This window comes from Falco rusticolus, chromosome 5 (genome assembly GCF_015220075.1).
Source record: "Falco rusticolus isolate bFalRus1 chromosome 5, bFalRus1.pri, whole genome shotgun sequence".
Classification (NCBI taxonomy): Eukaryota; Metazoa; Chordata; class Aves; order Falconiformes; family Falconidae; genus Falco; species Falco rusticolus.
Genome location: NC_051191.1, coordinates 72,517,529 through 72,535,526, shown reverse-complemented (window position 1 = coordinate 72,535,526; position 17,998 = coordinate 72,517,529). Strand labels below are relative to the sequence as shown.

The window sequence follows — 17,998 nt, the reverse complement described above, 5'->3', positions numbered from 1 at the left end:
CACTGCCAATCATTTTGGGATGGAGAAGTTGACAGAGAAGGTGATTCATCGGTGGCTGACACCATTTAAAAGGCTTTTCTCCATCCTGTAAGTGATGGATATGGGAGGCTGCAGGAGGTTTGCCTGCACCTTCTGTGTTACAACTGCCGGTACAACATACCCTGTCTTTCATCCTCCCAGCTTTTAGCCTCTTACAGCTTATTGCAATTTCTCTATCACACTTTCAGGCTCTTGTGAATCACTATGGATATTTTATTGCAAATTGCCAGCACGGAAGGATGTACAGCCCTGAGGTTCCACACCCCAGCTCTTGCCTAGCCAAAGCCATGCAAGAGAACAAATATATTCCTGGTGCTGATCCTTCTGAACTGGTCTCTGTTGTACTTTAGAAACATTGGTTCCATGGCCTAAATGCACATCCTGACAATGCTGTCTACGCACAGAAACTCTCTGGTCATCTCCTGAGCAGTGGTGGTGGTACATTGGTGAGCAAGAGCAGTCTCTCTCAGGTGCCAAGCTCATTACCACCCTATTCCCTTCTCACTTGTTTGTTAGAACAGCAGGATAGAAAGCCTGGGGGACAAACAGAAACGGTCCCACAGTCAGTGGCCTGTGGCTCAACTCCTCAATTCTAGGAGAAGCAAGGCCAAATCTCACGCAGATTATTCCTTTGAGGTAGATTTCTGCATTACATCATTCTTTTGCTGCATTAGAAAGGAAAGAATTATTTTATAGACCATTTCTTAATCCCCATCTCAGTCTTCTGCACCTTTCCTGCTGTGCAGAAGCAACTCTCCTTCCTCAGCCCCCGTTCCATATTCCAACCAATCCACAACCCTCTCATGAGGCTTCTTTCTTGAAACATCCCAAACTCCACACATCTGTGCTCTGCCACTACAGCTTTGAAAAACGGCTGAAAGGGTAATGTAAGGTTTTATTAACAATGATTAACTGTAGAAAACCACAAAAACATACTTAACAGGAAACTTTTTTAAAAACAAACAAAAAAACCCCACAAAAACCAAGCTGTTTTTTTCAGGTACAGTAAGAGGGATTGGGTCAGGTACAAATATCACTGTTGCAACATGTCCCAGCACAAACTCCGCTTCAGGCATGTATTCCCCATGGGCCTTTCTAAGGTGAAGGCTGGGGGAGAGATGAGCTATGAGTGAAAAGGCTGTAATGCCTGGATGCGTGGATTTGAATAAGCTGGAGATACAAGTGGAGCTGGGGGCTTCTGCTGAGCTCCTGCGGTCACTTGCACTGCTAGTCCTGCAGCCCATCTGACTGACATGCCACACGTCTTCTAAGCAAATGCAGTGATACAAGGCAGCGCATTACCTCTGCTTTGGCTTGCATTGCATCTCCACAGTTGTGTGTGTTTATTATTCTGCTGCCACTGAAACCTCCTCGAGAGACCATGTGTTGTGGTGCTGCCATGGTAAGCACAGCACCTGGGGGACAGATTGTGCAAAAGGAATAACCAGGCACAACCCACCAGGCATGAGCACTTGAAAGGAAAGGAACTTCTTGGCTCCAGGTGACCCTGGCTCTTTTGCACACTTTCCTAATCCTTAGGCAATCTGAGAGCCAGGGAGGCCTCAGGGAAGCCTGCACAGTCCCACACCAACTGCTCCAAGACCTCCTCTCCCACAACTGCTGCTTCATCCCCTTCTCTATGGAAGGATTCGTGACCTTGGCACAGAAAGGAGGCACATAACAAGACTCCTTGATGCACTGAAGGTTTTCAGCAAGGTCCCTGATAATGTCCCACTTGTAAGCCAGGCTCTGCCATGGCTCTCCCCTATACAAACATCCATACTGATGCAGTCATGCCTGCTGTTGAGATGCAAGAACTGCTGTCTTGCAAAGCCTTGTGCTTCCTCAGCATGAAATTCCCAGCGAAGCTGGTTCTGGCCGAAAATAATCAGCAGTACCATACTGCTGTCAGGCTGCTAGATGCAGGGGCAGCTGGACAACAGCAAGGAAAAGTCTGAATTTCATGGACATCTGACAGAAAAATAAAGAACAGGACCTCCAGGCTTCTCATAAAGGTATCAGACATGATGTGTCAATCCTCATGGATGTGTAGGGGTTATGAGTGAGGACTATTGAGAGCAGAAAGGCAGGATGCAACTAACAAAACACTCTGTGGATGACTGGGCCATCAATTACACCCCCCCCCCCCCAAAAAAAAAAAAACCAACAACAAACAACCACCAAAAAAAACCAAACAAACAAAAAAAACCCCCAAAACAAGAAAAAGAAAAAAGTGAAAACAGAATTCCCAATCCTGGCAAAGTGAACCTCTTCCATTTCTTTACAGCAGCTTTAATCCATCAGAATTACTTCATACATGGACACACTGAAAATATGGCAGCTGCATGACGTAATGTTATATCAGGCTCTCCCTCAGAAAATCCCTTGATTTATCATTTCACAGAGTTATGACTCAAGTCATATTGGGATCAGTTTATTTGCTGTTTAGCACCCTGCATAGGCTGTAGCCTATGCGAGTTTCTCCTATCTGCTGGATGAGTGGTAAGAAACAGGACATTATACTGCAGGTGCAAACTGCCTTAGGCATAGCTGTGCTGTAAATCACTGGCAGGTAAGAGAGGCATCATTTCATGGGATTTACACAAATTCACCAAAATCTAAACCAGTGACTTTATGGTACTGAAATCATTATCATTGTTTACACTGCTATAAGCATGCATTTCTAGCTAAAGAAATATTACTGATGCATTTGTTTACCTGCACAGTACATTTCTTTTAACAATCTATAATTATATAAATCTGGATATCAATTATTGGGTTACTTGGCTTTCATATTGCCATATAAATCTAGTTCCTGTTTTTAAATTCACAGTCATCAATGAAACAATTAAGTTTCCATCATGGGCTAATGTGTGAAAATTCTTCCTGTCCCAGGACTGGTAACAAATAGAACTTAGGCTCAAAGACTACGGCTCGTGAAATCTACAGGGAATTTCAAGCAGAGGGAAATACTCAACATCCTTACAGCAAATATTTAACTTCTCATCACTTCTGGCACATTTGGTTACCACAGCATTTTAAATGCATGTCCATTCAGTGAAATCATTCTCAGTTGCAGCTATCAGGGATAAAAAATTAGGATCAGTCCAAGAAACAAATCCTCACGTACATACAACACACAAAACAAATAGACTATTACTCCTCAAACCTGTCCTGAAACTTCAAGACAGACTTTCAGGCAATCCAATCTGCTGAATAGACAAGGAAGAAAGACATTCATAAATTATTTCCTTAGATCTATAAAGGTAGTTCCTTCTGAAATTATTGAGAAATATAAAGTTATTCAAGTTTCAAGGACTAAGAGATACTACAGTTTGTTGAATAGAGGCTAATATATAATTCATCACCATTTTGCTTAAATTTGCTCATGCAAAACACCCACAGGATAAAACACCCACATATAAAAATGTATGGCTAGATAAGAAGTTTCTCACCAACTGAAACCAAAAAAATCTAATTCAGGGTTAACAGTCAAACCCACTTTCCTCACTGTCACACACACAAAAAGTAAAAAACCAACCAAAAAATTCCTTTGTCACACGAGATCCTGGAAACCATGGAGACTTCTGTGATGTAGGTGTACGAGTGTAAACGATGCTCAAAAGGTTAAAAAAATTCTATAATACCCCCCCCCCCCCAAAAAAAAAACCCCAACCAAAATACCAACCAAACAAAAAAACCCCACCCTAAACTACCCAACTATATTGTCTATAACCATCGTAACTACTCTTGGTTTTTCTCTACCCCTACTTCCCAGCCTGCTCACCCTTGACTAAACAGTTCAGGGGCTCTTTCTATTTGATGTAAATTATGTAAGATGAGGAATAAAAATCACTTGATGACTTTTAAAAGATAGAAAGTACATTCAATAGAGTATCAGACTTCACTGTGGACTTACCGCTCCCATATCCTTAAAAGTCAGATCTGCCATATTATTTTAAACTCAAAATAAGATCAAGCAAAAAATCCCACTTTCAGAATTCCATTTTATTTCTTTCCTTTAGTCTTTAAAAAAAATAATATGGTAATACAGTAAACCAGTTGGGAGAGGTTTTGTCATTTGTTAACATAAACACCTTTCATCTCTTCTGAATAGAGAAATAACAGGCAATGTTACTACTTACCTATCAAAATATAATATAATTTCCTCAAGGCTAGCCTGGAACATAGTATGCTAGTGCATTCCTTTAAGGACTAATTAATGAATTTGCACCAAAAGGCAGAGCTATTTTTTTTATACAGTACCTATGTGAACATGTGAACAGTATCAGCCTAAGACACTCAAGAATTTGCCTCTTTGTGTTGCCATCTTGCACAGTAACTGCATTTTCCAATGAGGCACTGTTGAGCAAGGGAAAGAACAAACAGAGCAGCCCCACTCCACCTGTCACCCAGCATAAGGAGCAGTATGAACAGCCAGAGAAATATCTATGTGTTTGAAGCTGAACATCATCCTCCCTCCCTCAGTTTACCCTCCAACAGCCATTAGAGTCACACTACGCTCATTTCAGTTCCATCTACGTGCATCACCTACTGAGTCTCACTTCTCCCAAAGTGGTAGATGCATCAAGGAAATTTCCTTTTCTCTTTTAAAACCCTCCAGAGGCATTGAGGGGCTGATGATGGAAATGATACACAGCTCAGTGCAGTCATGCACACCTCACACCTAGGTAAAGAATACTTATTTTTCCCAGATATGTCACACTGTAACACAGTATGATGCAATGCAACATCAGGGTTAGAGTGATTTAAAGGAAACACTGGAACAGTGAGGCAGACATACAGCTTTCCTTTGAAATGACGTTAGTGTCTCTACATCTTTTTAACAGAAACAAGATAACAAATGACTCACTTCCGAACAGTGCATTTATTTACCCCTCTTCTACCAGGAGACTTAAGAATGCCAAATTGAACTGGATCAATTCAATTCAATTTCAACACAATGACATTGTATTCATCAGTAGTGCCTTATTATTTCTATGGTGCATTTTTTTATTATGAATTACATATTTGAGCCAGTTTAAGTGCTAGCAAACCAAAGTAGAAGCATTACCTGTTCAGGAAAAATTGATATTTCTGAAAGAGGGCTTTTTAAATTTGGTATTCAAAAGTATAGCAAATTGATATGGTGGGAGATTTAAATTAGAAAAAGTAAAATGAGAAGGCATTATGTTTAAAAAAATACAACATTTATTTAAAAGGAATATTCTTATTTAAAGAATTTAAAGAATAAAGAAAAATTAGGCCTGATGTGACAGGATGTGACAGCACAGTATTTTCTTACTAACCTGAGACAGATCTCTAGATGTTCACAGTGTTGGCTTTAAAATCTACAACTCTACAAAATAAAGCATGTAGTCTGCCCTTCCCATCCCCCTCTCAATGGAAAGGGTACAGGAGGATCCTTCTCAAAAAATGCGAAGTAATTCTGTAGTCCATCCTTTGTTCTGTTGAAGAATATTCTCCCAAATTGCCTCTTTCCCACTGATAAAGGCATCCCTTCACAGTCAACCACTTTATAAACAAAAGACTAAGTTGGAACATGTAATAAGCTACTACCTCACTTTCCTTTCAATATTATTTCTAGAATTACTTCTTTTAGTGTTTTTACAACCCAAGTAAGACATTGAAAAAATTTCACAGAATCCTGGAGTGCCTGGAGCAAGAAGTAGGAAATGTAATAATTGTACATTCATCACATCTTGCTCCTATTTACAGTGATGGTGCTTGCTCCAAACAACATCCCACAATTTTTACATTACATCTGCTTTTCCCAGCAGATATTTACATCTTTTCTTTTTACATCTGCTTTACTCTCATCCTTGTTAACATGCTTTACATGATGCATCAAGATGATGCTGAAAATGCTGAGGTTCTGCCAATGCATTATATCTACTTGTAATCAGTGATTTCACACACATATACATACATGCAAGATACGAAATGCAACAAAGACATGCACCGAGAAACCCATTAGCAGTAGACTACACTTTTCCTCAGCCACTCAGTTTAAAACCTTTAGAAAACCTTTAGAAAAGTCTCATTTTTTAGACAGTTCATTAAATAAGTCTGCATTAGTGGGCTGCCATGGCACTTCCACATTCACAAGCACATGCTCTTGCAAAATCAGCGTTACCAACATTTTGCACTATTCATCATGGAAATGACAAGTAATGACCAGCTGGTTCTCGCTGTATGCAGAGGACCCCAATCACCACCGTTAAATCACCATAAAGCTCTTTACAGTGGCATTACGAGGAAAGACAGAGACACAACAGATTCACCAGAGCACAGTACCTGGTCAGTAGTGGGAATCGACTCCCATCTACGCTTCAGCAAGTACAGAGATTTCCGGCTCATGATTTTGAATCTGCTCTAGAGGTTTTGCCACACTTGAGAAAAAGGCTTCTCCCAAACCAGTGTGAAGAACCTTATTTCTGACTCCTGTGCTTCATTGCTGTAGGCGGCAGAGCTCCCCGATGCATACAAGTTTTTGTGAGCTGCAAGGTTGAGACGGGTTACGCCTAAGCTTCTCCTGTTTCTCTAAAGCATCCGTCTCCTTGTAGTGCCACAACAAAGGGAATTGGGTGAGATAGTGAAAAGCCTAGCTTACACTGACGAATTACCTTGCAAAAGCCTGAAGTAGGTAGACAACACCAGACGCACTCAATCTGAAAATAGCTGTTGCTTAGGAACTGGAGGGGTAAAATGCAGCACCTCAGATATATAATTGAGAGCTTTTATATTTAAAGAGAATTAAAAACACTGGACCTCTGTGTTTCTCTCCCAATTATCATCCTTTTATAACGTTAGAGGAACGATCACTCAATTCCACTGACTCCTGGGGCTACGCCTACATCTTCAGCAAGCCAAACAAGTCTTGATGACACAGCAATAAATAACTCCCACACATTCAAGGTCCCTTGTAAAAACGTGTGCACAAAGCGTGCCATGGGTCCCACCTGAAATATTTTAGAAGCATCATATTAAGTTTTGGTAGAATAACTAAAATACAGTTTGCATATTTTTTTCTGCAGAGGGATAATACGCCAAGGATGAATTCTGCTAGTCACATTTTCTTGTAGCATGTACTGATACTAGAGATGGGTATGAATATTTTCCCCTCACATGAGTAAGATGATGTGGGTTTACAGACTGCATGTGCATATTTGAAGGAAACATTTCTTTAGGTGGGTTAAGCATTCCTAAACACTAGGACTTTCTTCAACTTGGAACTCAATTTCAAAGTTTCATGCCTAAATCCTAACTGTATTAATTTAAAAAATTAAACATGGAACGTAATGAAATTCACTTTGCACTTTCTGCTTGATTTCAAATCCAGAGAGTAAGTTCTCTGCATGAAGCATTTACAGCAGGAAGTGTTAACTTCAGAGATCAAAAAAAGAAGGGGGAGAAAAAACCCAGGAACTCACTGCTCTTTGTAAGGCAACCTATAATTCACTCTAATTACAGCAGCCTTAATAGTATAATTATTCTAAAAGAAAAGGAATCCTACAACATACACACATACATATACATATATGTGTGTGCAATCTATAAAAAAATAGTGCAGTGTGGAAGTCAGAAGCAAGTTAAATATTGTAAGGACAGCTTTTTACTTGTCCCATTTACATTCTATTGAATTGCAGATGCTTATCAGGAGACAAACTCCTGCAAACAGGAATTCCCATAAGCCTCTGTGTATTTCATCTGATATCCATTGCTACCTGTAATTACATCACTTTGCATTTAACACCCACATCAGAAAAGGAACGTATTTTTCAAGTGGGTCATTACATGCATACAGTATGACATGCACTGTAGCAGTTTCCTCTCATCTTTCATCACATACCATAGAAAACCTACTAGTTCTTAATAAAATCTTAACAGGATTAGAATTTTGTTTAATAAGTCTTGGTAGAATAATTTTATGAGTTTATATGTGGATTTTAGTTTTACATTACGGTAAACCTGTGGTTCCACTTCCTTTTCTTACAAGTGACATTGCTAACACTCACACATGCAGGGGGCTTCCTAAGATACTTTCTTCCCACTTTCATTGCTTTACTCGGTAAGAATTAAAAGATCATGGAAGACTAATAAGTTGGCTTCCAATAACATAAGCCTAAACCCTTTCCTTCCCTCTCACTACTTGCCTACCACCTGGCTACCACTGAGACCTGTCCTCCCAAATCCCATTTTTCTGCTGGAGGAAAGCCCCACAGATCTAGGGAAACACTGTAAGCAACTCTGGCAGATTCTGCAGGCACTTGCCAGTCCATCTTTAAACACCTGATGTCTTAGATTTAACTACTCATCTTAATTTTTAAGCAAGATCTTGTTTAACAAAGGGCACATTCATTAAGGACACATACTGGCAACGATGCAACCGAATCACAAAAGGATAAAACAGATCTCTTATATTACATGCAAAAAATCTGAACATCCTAAATTTCTCCTAACCTTTCAGGGAACTAGTTAAATTAGGTAACACTATTCTTATGACAGACAATTTTCAGAGTCATGTAAAAGAGTCTAAGGCTACAGTGGAATAACTGAGGCTTATTTTCTTCCCCCTAATGAAACTTTTCTTCCTTGCTTCTTGTGACTGGGCACTAGGACACCACATGGTAATTAGAGAGCTTGGGTCATTTTCTTTTTCCACCTTAATCAAGATCCTTTAACATTTCTGTGGTACATATTGCTACTTTTACAAGGTTCTTCCAAGATTTATTACAATTAGCTTCCTAGAACCTTTGCAGAACACCTATACAGCACAAATGAAATAAAAATGGGCTTACAGGATGAAATTGGTTAAAACTATACACTTGTTTTTAGATGGATTTAGAAGGAAACACCTCACTGCTCTGTAAGGGAAATGCTACATATCCAGATTCTATCCTGTTTCAAGGAACACGTGCTTGGGGGTGAAGTATTTTTGCTTATTTTTCTAAAAAAATAAAACTAAAAGACACTCTGCCTAAGAAAAAAAAAATCAGCAGGAGGCTTCTACATTAAAACCTGATACAGAGTTTTCTAGAATAATGGTTTTAATAATTCAACAATATCTTTCAGGTAAGGTTCAAATGACTGCACAGGCTGACCTGCAGAGAGTGCCACTGAACTCCTCCTCATCCCCTTTTTTAAAAGCAATCAACAAAATGGTGGTGAAGTATCTAAAACATCACACAAGGAAGGAACAAAACCATTCTCAGAAAGACAGAGAAGATTTTAAAATTTATATAGAGTTATCGTCTCACAACTGCCTCCTCCTCAGCCTCTACTGAAATCCAGGGAACTTCATCTGCACGTTTAGTAACCAGTTATCTCATTTTTCCCAAGTACAAACATCCCTACCGGTACCCAACAAATGGTGTTACTTGCACTCCATGTAGATGGGCATTTGCAGCAACAGACTTAATGCCCACAAGACCTCTCCCTTTGAAATTAGGCCATGCTATGCGAGCCCTCCTTATTCTCAGCAGGGGCAAAAAAGAGAAACCAGACAATTTATTAATTTCTCTGGAACCTTCCTTGGAAGAAACTGTAGCCTCATGAGGACAAATACTTAAAAAAATCTTTGGCAACTACTTCATACCGTGAGTTCATTTATTCAGAAAACTCAAAACGGATCTATTAAACAGCCCAAGTTCAATTTCCTATAGAAAATATGGTTTTGATAGTCAAATTGATCTGTCTTATCTTTAATTTAAAATCTATTTGGACCAGAATGATACCACTTACCTTCCACCTAAATCCCTTCTCTAAGGTATTTTATTGGCTAGCTGTAAACCTTCAAAAATTTCTAGCTGACAATAAAAATACCCTTCAGGCATGGAGGCACATAGCAAACAGGATGTATTAGGCAGGAGGACTTCGACAGGACTTAGGCTTCCATCTCTGATGCAACACTAGCACAGACTTCATACGCACTCCAGTCAGCAGTCTTGAAACATGTTGCTGAATAGGCAAACCATTAAGACTGCAGGGCATGGTTCAGAGCATACAAAAAACTACCCATATTTTCATTTACATACAAAAATTACATGAACGTTTGTAATAATGCTAGAAATGTTTAAGAAGTCTGTCACCTTAAGAGTCCTTCAAGTGACTGCCTTCCTCTCAACAGTATTTTAGAGGAGTCCAATTTACCTTTCAGTGATTGGATCAGAAGAACACAACATGATCAACTAGCACATCAGATGAGGCAAGAGAGATTATACACTGTACAGGTCTTACTTTACTGGATAGAATTTCCCTGATTTCTGAAATTCCTGTTTCCACTGAAAACAAGCTTGCTTTCTGGTGTTTTTTTTTTTTTAATTTTTGTTTGAAATGACAGACTGGCACTAAAAAAATCAGAACTGCAATCCATCTTAAACTGTTTAATGAAATACTGAATTTCCTGCAAATTTCAAGATGGTTTTGAAATGAGATGTAGAAGCTTAGAAGAACAGAAAAAAAGGTAAAATCCTGCAACAGTAAAGGCAAAAAAAGCATAATTTAGTGAATCAATTTTGCATTCAAAATAGTAAATCTTGTCTATTAAAATAAGTAACAACTTCCTGATTAACATATGATATTTTCTCATTAAAAAGGCAGGCACTCAAGTGATTTTTCCAAGAGGCATTATGAAGGTTAGGCTAGGAACTGTCCTACTGAGATTAAGGTTGCAGGTATGGAGCTCCACAGCAGCAGAGCCTGTTTATTATAGATTTAGACATAGATGTTTATATTAATATAAAAATCCTTTGCCTGAAGGAAAAGCAATTCCAAAATACTGGAGCCCTAATAATGTATTTATGTAATTTCAAGACCAGATTGGAAAGACTGCTTTACCCAACAAGGAAAATTCTTGAATATTGGTAACAATGTCTCCTTTGCAGCAACCATAACTCTGTAGACAACTTAAAAATGTTTCAGCATGATGCCATTAACACTACTAGCACAGCTTCCTTTCAATGATGCGTCAAGAGCAAACCAGCAGCTACACATGGCTTTTCTGCACCTCCCCACACAGTTCTAACACCACTAATCCTTTTATTATTGAAGAAGGTGAGAAGGCCATCCAAGTTTTACAAGTTTGTCAGGTTTAAAAAAAAAACCCCAACCACCACCACAAAACATACATTATTTGAAATTGCATTCCCTTACCATCCTGATGGAGACAGCTGAGTAAGAAATGCTTTCCCAATATATCTAATACAACTTTCTGCTACTGAAAGAAACTTTCTGTGCATGACTCAGCTCTGTCTGGATCAACTGTTTGGATTACAGCTCAAAAATTATATTAATGGAAGCTGTCATGATTTTATGCTTTTTTCCATTGATTTAATTCTGCAAATATTAACAAAATGAACAATTTTGCCAATCTCAGATGGAAAATTTGCTTGAATACCTCAAACTTACAAAAAGCCAAAACCAAACACAAAATACTGAGCAACTGACCTGTGAGCCTCTGGGTCCTCGTTTGTGATCCCATTCAGAGTGCCCCATGAGCTGAAAAACACAGAAAAGCACAGGTAAATGAGAAATCGCACTCATTAGCTTTAATTGAATCATTCACGCTTTTATATCTATTACATGTTTTCTTTGAAGAAACCGGTTTGCTTTTACGAAGTATTTCACACAGCTTTTAGCTTCATAATGAGGGTGAGAAGACTTGGGAGTTATTACTGTAACTTTGTACCTTTACATTCAGAGCCAAAACATATCTAGCATCACAACACTGCTCATGCCAACAAAATTCCCACTTCCATAGATTCAGCTTTATCCAAACGTTTAATACTGATCTGGTAAAAGGAAAGCTGATATATCAACAAGGAGATTACCAAAATCAGGGGACATTTGATTAAATAGCAGATTTTATACCAGTCATGAAAGTTAGCAGTGGCTTTAGTTCTGTCTCACCGTGGTATTATTCTCAACATAAAAAAAAGTAGAGGTACACCCTCTAAAGGAAAACAGGTTGGGGTCATTATATTACAGAAGAAAGCAAAGAGAGAGCTTAGAGATGGTGAGTTCTTGTGGAAATTAAGAATTGTGATGGTAAATAGCTCCTCAAGTTAAAGAGAAGGCAAGCATTAATTACAGCCCAAATTCAGGTCTCAAATCCCCTGTCCAACCCTACAGGAGACTGTGTTGTGAACGAAGTGGTCAGACATTGGATGGTAGAGATGGACTCCAGAAAAAATGGTCTTCTCCCATCTTTTTTCTAATACATAACTGTATGCCACACAGGCACTCACTCTTTCTTTAAGTAACATACAATTTGCATACAGCAGCTCTTTCCACAGATGTCATGGTGGGGGACAAGAAAAAGAGGAGAGAGGAGAGAGAATACCCAGTAGGCTTTACTACAGCTTTATGTATCCAAAGATTATGGGCAAATGGGAACTGCTGACACTATCCCCACAGCTGCCTAAAAAATCCTGGAAAGCACCAGGGAGCGCCCAGGAACAGCTCCTGCTGCTGCTAACCCTGCCTCTCGGTGCTGGGTCAGCATGTATTCCACCCTGGGAGCTGGCTTTTTTTTTTTTTTTTTTTTTTTTTTTTAACAGCTACTCAGGGATGTATTCTGGGCAATGCTTTTTCTTACTCATAGGAACAAAGCTTAATGCAAATATAAAAATATGTAAATGAAATAGGAGGGTTAACATGACATGTAATGACTTAACAGTCATGAATATTTTGCTCTATTTTCCCAACATTCTTTTCCAAAGAAAATGTCTTCTCCCAGGTCAGAGGCAGGCAATGGGATTTACAACCTATACTTATTGCAGAACATGCTTTCGAAACACTCATCCCAGGGCAAAAGATTAAAACTACTTGGAAAACCAAGAACAGCCACATACATCTTATATGAAATATTTATCTTCTCCATCAACTGCTCCTACTTACCCTTTCGTTCTTCAAGGGCTCCTTCATTTCTTTAAGTTATTGCTTACAATTACTTACACCCATAACTGGAGACAAGCTGCATGTGCAGGTAGGCATCAAGGATCAGAAATGTCACACCATTTTTTAACCTGATACAGCCTCATGACTGATTCCCTCGTTTTACTGCAATTACTTCCTTTTTCCATATACTGTTAGCGGAATCACTGGCTGTGCCCAGTTTCCCTGTTTGTTTCTCCATACTGTTATGTTTGCTTATTACTGTATGAAACCAAGCTTTGATGTTTATGAAAGCTGGCCTCTCAGTAAATAACTGGCATGAAAAAGCTACCAAAGGATGCATCTACCAAAGGTTATGTGCTTCACAGAACCTCTGCCAAAACCCTCATACCTGTGCTTCCTCCCTGACTCCTGCCACTCTGGACCAAGAAAACCTCTTCAGTTTTAAATCCTCAGCCCCTATGCCTTGTGGGGAAGTGGTGCCCACTTTCTTAATTTACTTGGCTAAAAAAAAAATTAATTTAGCATGAGTCTGACCACCTGTGATTCCCAGCATGATAAGGGATATCTTTACCTACAGCTTCCTACCAGTGAAATTAGCACCAAAAATACGCCTGTTATTTCACAGTTAAGAAAAGATTAATATTACAGGCCTGGCTATGGTTACTGTGGTTCTCCAGACTCGATAGACTTTTTGCAGCATGTACCACACCATCAAAACCAAGTGTAGAATGAGATCGCACTGCCAGGTTTTTCATGCATTTACCCTCACCGAATCCATAGTTTACTGAAAAACTAAGAGTTGCTTTACTATTGCCACCAAAAAGAAGCAACACAGTAAAGAGTCAAGCTTGGAGTTATCTCTCCCATTAGAGGAGATACACCAAATATAGGGATGCTTACAGTCCAGCCAGTCCCAGGAAACCAGACTGACATGTGCCAGGGGTGGTTACATGTGATCACCGCCAATCCTCAAGCCCAGATCAAGTCCTCTTAAACATTCATTCTTCTTCAGGCATGGTTTGCCCACCCTGTTCTCTGTTCACCAGTTACTGCCTTGTGCTTCACATGTCCACACAATTTTTCAGCCCCTGGAGTGCTCTCCCGTTCTTCCCCAGACCCACATCCAGACCCTGATCTGCTCCTCTTTGTCCACAGCTTGCAGGTGTCTTTTAGTCCATCTCTAGCTCTGCTCCTCTACCAGGTGTGGGCAACCCTGGGGTTGCAGCAGCAGATAACATTACAGTGAAAAATGAGTCTGGATGCTTTAACAACTTGTCCTTGCTCCATTCCTCAGCATCTAACTATCAAAATCACATATTGAAGAGAGGCCAAAATCACCAATGAAGCAACCAGTCATAAATGCATTGCAAGCAACGGAGCGGCCCCTTTCTTATTCCAGCACCATTTTATTACCAAACTGCTAACTCCTCATAGCAAATTACACATCCTGCATTTAATTTCTCTTCAAACATGTCTTTGTGGAATTAGCCATGTTTGTATTTTTTCTGATAGATCCATTGCCTCTAGTGTAAAAGAACCGCAACACCATTGTTCTCTCTTTGTATGCCACATACTATGCTAGGATGCTCTACTGAGTTAACCCTATGGTTATCATCTGGTAAAATGGTAAGCACAAGGAAGCAAAAGAAGAGTTCCAGGATGGTAAGAGACCTTGCCAATTCTAGGCAGTTTTCAGGCACGGTAGTAAAATTCGTGACCATATGAAGCCAACCTTTTTCTCCCATTTTTAAAACCAACCAAATCTTACTTGGCTTTGAAATGTGTTTCTTCCTCACAATCTAGAAAACAGTTTTCATCTCATGCTAGAATGCTCTTGGCATATCTGCAATGGTCCCTAGTAACAAAAGAGTGAAAATTAAATTTAAGGTATGCCACACTTGCAAACAGGCCTCAAACTTTAAGACAAAACACAGAAAAAAAAACCCCGGGTAGAGCAGCTGTAACAAAATCTCTGCCAGGCCAGCATTCTACAGAGGAATGATTGCTTTGATATGACAACCTTTAGCTCAACAAGCCACACTGTGCTAGATTACTGCTGAACCTGGGAAAGATTTTCCTTGAATGGACAAACAGTAAGTGCTGGAGTACAATATGCAGAAAAGGAGGAAAGCAAGTATGCCTGACCTATTGGGCTACTCGGAAATTGCAATTTCCACAAACTTTATAGAAAACAAAAGATGAAGAAAACGGTATTTAAAAAAAAAAAACAACCAAAACACAACAAAACAACAAACCAAGCCAACCACAAACACTCAGAAACATAGAGTGAGCATAAATCTACTTGAGTGGATCAAATCAAGTCTTCTTAAACATTCATTCTCCTTCAGGCATGGTTTGCCCACCTTGAGAAATCAGAAAAAAATATAGTTTAATTGGTACTCGCATGAAACCACAAACACGAGTTTGAAATCAGAGGGGTTTATGTTTATCACTAACAGAAGGGTTTGTTTCAGAGCCCACCACCTCCTCTAAAAATTACTATGAATTGATTTGGTCCAGAGTGATGGTAAACAGCCTCACACCATCCAGTTACTTTATCATTCTCACTGGCCAGGCTGCTAAGGCTGAGCATACCAGCAGCAGAAAAGGAGGGATAAAACCAAAATAAAACTCCCACACAGCTTATATGCATGCAGTCTTTCTCAGAAGGAGAGTATCTACTTCACATTTAATCTAAAACTGCCCTGGAAACCCAGCTCTGACAGTTTTAATACTTAAAGATGAAGGTAGCTTTCAGTAACAAGAACAACTCTTGCATGTTCAAGAATGCGCAAAACCACAGGCTTTGCTAAAGCCAACTGCTTGCTCTACCCTACCAATTGACTAATGGGGCTCCTGGAAAATCAGCCTCCCCCTACCCACCTGAGTGTAAGGACAGTGAACGGAAGAGGAGGCAGGAACGGAGAAGAGCCTAATACCAAAATCACAGTCACAGAGAGAAAAACTGAAATGGGGCTAGCTTGCTCTGAACATGTAGGGTGGTAGCCTGTGCTCCAAAACTCTCACTTTTGCTATAAACACTATGAAATCTCTAGGCCTCGTGGTTGTAAAACAACATTTTAAATGAAAAGCAGATATTCACTAATGCAATGATACCTGCAGAGGAGTAAGGAATGCTATAAGGGACTGTCTGCATTAGATATCTGAGATACCCAGGCCGAAGCAGAGCAAAGATATTTAAAAATCAGCATCTTCAGCTCCCACCTCTGTAAATGCAGTTCTTCTCCTGTTTGGTGATTTAATTACAGACCCAGCATATGATTACATAATAACCTCAACTTTCATTAAAATTCATAAACCATAATTCTAAGCCTCCTTAGTATTAGAGAACTGCAGCAAAAGGTGACCCACACATACTGTGAAAGATCTAAGTAAGTAAAAAGACGGAAAGTAAAGAATGCCAATTCAAACCTGTTTAGCTGTTTCTGGGTCTTGTTTTTTCTTTAAGTATTCTCCTTTTCTGGCCTAGGTTTTTGATTTTGGCACCCTTGAACCATCAATACTGCTAACTGTCATGGCTAAAAAAAATGCAGAACAACCCAAAAGACAACTTACAGAAATAAGGACCTCCACAACTGGGCACAAGTGGGAAACCCCCGCAACATCTAGGATACGAGCAGTCCCATGTATGTTCTTAGGATGGGGAGGGAATCCTCAGTAGCAGAATGCAACAGTATTTTGAAAACACGGGGATTTTTATTTAAGCAAATATAACACTTAGCACAGTTTCATTAAAGGGAATGAGGAGATCTTTTCACGGTAAGTACTTAAGAGGACCAATGAAGTTGTATTAGTGTCCAATAAAAGACTTTAAATCAAGTCAGAGCCTATTCTAATTCCATTCAGATTATAGTCTACTACTCCAGAATTTTATTTAGATATTTATTTACACATACACAACACTTTTACAGTTTAAAAAATATTAGACAGTGACGACAAAGGTGAGCTAAATCAGCCATAACTCACCAAAGCCAGTAAAGAGGATTCAAACAGCCTGAAGCAGGATCACATAGTCCAAAAGTATGTTTCAGGACCTTGTCCCAGCTCACTGGCTTCTTCCCTAGGACTTTTTAGAGTTCAGACTGTAGCTGGACACCACATTTCCATTACAGTAAGTATAAGTGAGCCCTGTTCTCCCCTAGTGAATAAACAAAAGGTGCGCAACAAAGCAAAGCACAGGAATGCTAGAGAAATTGCTCCCCTGCCCCATCTGTGATTGGAAGCCAAACCCTAGCATCCAATATTCTCTGTTGAACTGGCTATAATACATAAACAGGACACCATGAGCTCCTCGAAACACCTGGGACCCTGTAAAAATGCCTTTTAGCCACTCCTACAAGGATTTAGAACATTTAGTAGCAGCAAAAATTAAATACCAATGAGATTCTGAGAAGTTTTGGCTAGGTAGCCAGCAGTTTAAGAGTTGCTTATATTTGGGAATCAGTGTCCAGTAGAGCTAGATAGGAGCATCCAATCTGGCTGGCACCTGGTTTCAAACTTCACCAAAGTAGCAGAATCTGCATTTAAACATGAGCATAACATCTTCCCTCTTTCGAAGAGATTTTGTTGAATGGGCATGTTGAGGATGTGGAACAGTGTCTCACTGTTGAGTTCTTTGACACTGCCTTCTTAGAGCTTGTGTTGAATGGGGCACAGTATGATACATATTCTCTGACTGAATGGGTATTAGCTATGCTTCAGTCAGGATCATATTTCCACTGGTAAAAAGAAACTGCTTGTTACCAGCATGCAGGCACAAAACTCCCTTTTCAGTAACAAAAAAAAAAAAAAAAAAAGCACAAATTATTTCCTTGATTACATATTAGGAGAAACATTTATTTTCACAAATATGCAGGTCATACAGAAACTCACAGGGCTTTTTGGCACATGTTATTTTGAGTAGGATTCCTCTTATTTGCTAGACTGTTCCCTGCACTTTCATGGTCAATCAAGATATGCTAGGTGATTTAGTGACTGACTTAGGGAGTGCAGTTTTGATACGGACACCATCAGGAGG

General features: G+C 39.5%; 1 protein-coding gene across 1 annotated transcript in view; it reads right to left on the bottom strand.

The window, feature by feature from the left end:
- PDE3A (phosphodiesterase 3A) overlaps window positions 1-17,998 on the bottom strand; it is a 263,210-nt gene that overhangs the window by 91,730 nt on the left and 153,482 nt on the right. Inside the window, exon 2 of the mRNA XM_037389254.1 lies at window positions 11,509-11,559. Coding sequence (XP_037245151.1) covers window positions 11,509-11,559 — 51 coding nt within the window. The remainder of the gene's footprint in view (window positions 1-11,508; window positions 11,560-17,998) is intronic.